At 39.2% G+C, this 2,500-nt stretch overlaps 1 protein-coding gene across 1 annotated transcript in view; it reads right to left on the bottom strand.

Annotated features, from left to right (window-relative positions):
* LOC119580052 (chymotrypsin B-like) overlaps nucleotides 1-2,500 on the bottom strand; it is a 19,735-nt gene that overhangs the window by 14,614 nt on the left and 2,621 nt on the right. Inside the window, exon 4 of the mRNA XM_037927950.1 lies at nucleotides 1,575-1,720. Within this exon, the coding sequence (XP_037783878.1) occupies nucleotides 1,575-1,720 (146 nt within the window). The remainder of the gene's footprint in view (nucleotides 1-1,574; nucleotides 1,721-2,500) is intronic.

Genomic DNA, 2,500 nt, shown 5'->3' with positions numbered 1-2,500 from the left:
AAATCTTTCAATAAATCAATGAATTTGTTAATAAGTTCGTAAATCTCAATAGGGATCAATATATTTTAAATAAATCAATATATTTGGATCAACAGACACATGAATTTATCAGCCTATCCATAAAACTATTAATAAGTCCAGAAATATTTCAACAAATCAGTAATTCCTTCAAGTAATTCATAATTCTTTCCATAAATCAGCAAAATATCTCAATAAACTTACACAGATCACAAACTCACACCACGCCCCGTCGTGAGTCACGTCCACGAACCCCTCCAGTCTTTTGTCGCACCTCCGATAATCCGGCAACGGGTAATCCGGCATCGTGGCATCCCTCTGGTCCTCTGTCGCACCTCCGATAATACGGCAACTAGTAATCCGGAATCGTGGCATCCCTCCAGTCTTTTGTTGAACCTCCGATAATCCGACAACAGGTAATCCGGGGCTGGTGAATCCGAAGGCCATTTACTGGTGGATTTCCAGCTGTCAACCAGCCTGTCTAAAGCCTTTAGAAGATGAAAGTTTCGGTATTATTCGGTGTTAGTGTTGGAATCCATTGCCCGAGTTTTGTGTAGGTGACTGGATCCTATTATAGATGCGAGAAACTCTTTTTTTATCGGAATGATTAGATGAAGTTTTGGAATCCAATTCCCGAGTATTGCGTAGGTGATTGGATTCTTTTATAGATAAGACATTTTTTTTAATCGTAGGACTGGAATAATTAGATGAAGTTTTAGAATCCAACGTCCGTGTTGCATAGATGATTCGATTCTCTTATAGCTATGGGAACTTGTTGCTTTTTTATCCTTGTGCTGTACTGTGTTACATTTAGAGTTATAATGACTATTTCTCTTTATCAACATTCTTATACCACTTCGCTTTTATTTATCTTTGTTTTACGTTTTACATATAGGGCTATAATAATTTCGACGAGGGAAAAAATGGAATAATATTTATGCCGTGACGCTATCAGGGCCATTTTTGTAATAATTATAGTACTTCACCTTTTTTTTTCTTTTTTTTTTGAAAGATGTGATACCTCTTGGTAAAAAGGCGCGTAAACACGAGCACACATATATGAATAAAAAAAAAAAAAATCACAGGATAAGATATGGCAGCGAAGTATCGTCCTTTAAACTTGAGGACATTCTGAACTTACCTGTTACCAATATAACAAAAACAGCGGTTCAACTAGCCTCATCTGACTCAGGTCTGGTAAAGTCGCCATTTTAGGCCAAAACTAGAGCGTTCTTTGCTCATAATTAATCATCATTCGCTGGCAGTGATGCTCTATGGTTTATGGTCATCTTGAATTTTTTTTTTATGTATTATAATGTACTTATAACAATAAAAAAAACGTTTAGAAGCCAGCCAAGACGCGCTTATAATGTACAATCCAGAACAAAAAGATCTATAAACGCGCCAGCAAGACCAGACCGGAGGAGGAGGAGGGAATGGACCCCCGAAACGAGAACCTCATCCCTCCATAGTTACCTCCGGGATCCAGGAATACGTGTGGCTAGTGGCGTGCCTTTCCCAACTTAACCCTACGAAAGCTGGAGTCCCAAATGTACCTCCCAGGACGCGTAGGAAGCAAAGGTAGCCTCCAGAACACTCGCCCTTCTTGAGATCCTTTCGCTTGTAGGTCAGACGGAGTTTGTTCTTCGGCGTGGTGAGAGAAGGACCCGACTTTCCGCAATGTTTCGTGGCTTTACTTCCTCTAAATAGAAAGTTTTTTTTGTGAGCGATTTAAAGATTCTCGTCTGGCTCAGATTTTGTGGTCTCATTTTTTTTAGGACAATACACGATTTTTTTTGTGTGTGGGTGCTTTGATTGACTGATTGATCGATTTTATTTTTATTATTATTGTTATTACTCTTTTCTTAAGTCTGTTTTGTCGAGTTAATTGGCTAATTTGTGTCTGGCCATAGTCTGAGTGGTAGAAATAAGTAACAGAAAACACCAAATACTATACTATACTGATAAAACACACGGAAAGATAAACATTTCTGTTTAGTATTTATTCTGTCAGGTTCGTGTTGTGGTACGTGTTCACTAGATTGGACGAAACACGAAATACTCATTTTCTGTGTATTGCTTTCTCTCTCTCTCTCTCTCTCTCTCTCTCTCTATCTATCTATCTATCTATCTATCTATCTATCTATCACTCTCTTTCTCTCTCTCTCTCTCTCTCTCTCTCTCTATCTATCTCTATCTATCTATCTATCTATCTCTTTCTCTCTCTCTCTCTCTCTCTCTCTCTCTCTCTCTCTCTCTCTCTCTCTCTCTCTCCTCTCTCTCTCTCTCCTCTCTCTATCTTCTATCTATCTATCTACTATCTCTCTTCTCTCTCTCTCTCTCTCCTCCCTCTCTCTCTCTCTCTCTCTCTCTCTCTCTCTCTCTCTCTCTCTCTCTCTCTCTCTCTCTCTCTCTCTCTCTCTCTCTCTCTCTCTCTCCTCTCTCTCTCTCGCTAGATTTCTTGTCGAGTTTAAGGGAATTG

This window comes from Penaeus monodon, chromosome 13 (genome assembly GCF_015228065.2).
Source record: "Penaeus monodon isolate SGIC_2016 chromosome 13, NSTDA_Pmon_1, whole genome shotgun sequence".
Taxonomy (NCBI): domain Eukaryota; kingdom Metazoa; phylum Arthropoda; class Malacostraca; order Decapoda; family Penaeidae; genus Penaeus; species Penaeus monodon.
The sequence above is the reverse complement of the archived record's forward strand: the minus strand, read 5'-3'. Positions and strand labels throughout refer to the sequence as shown.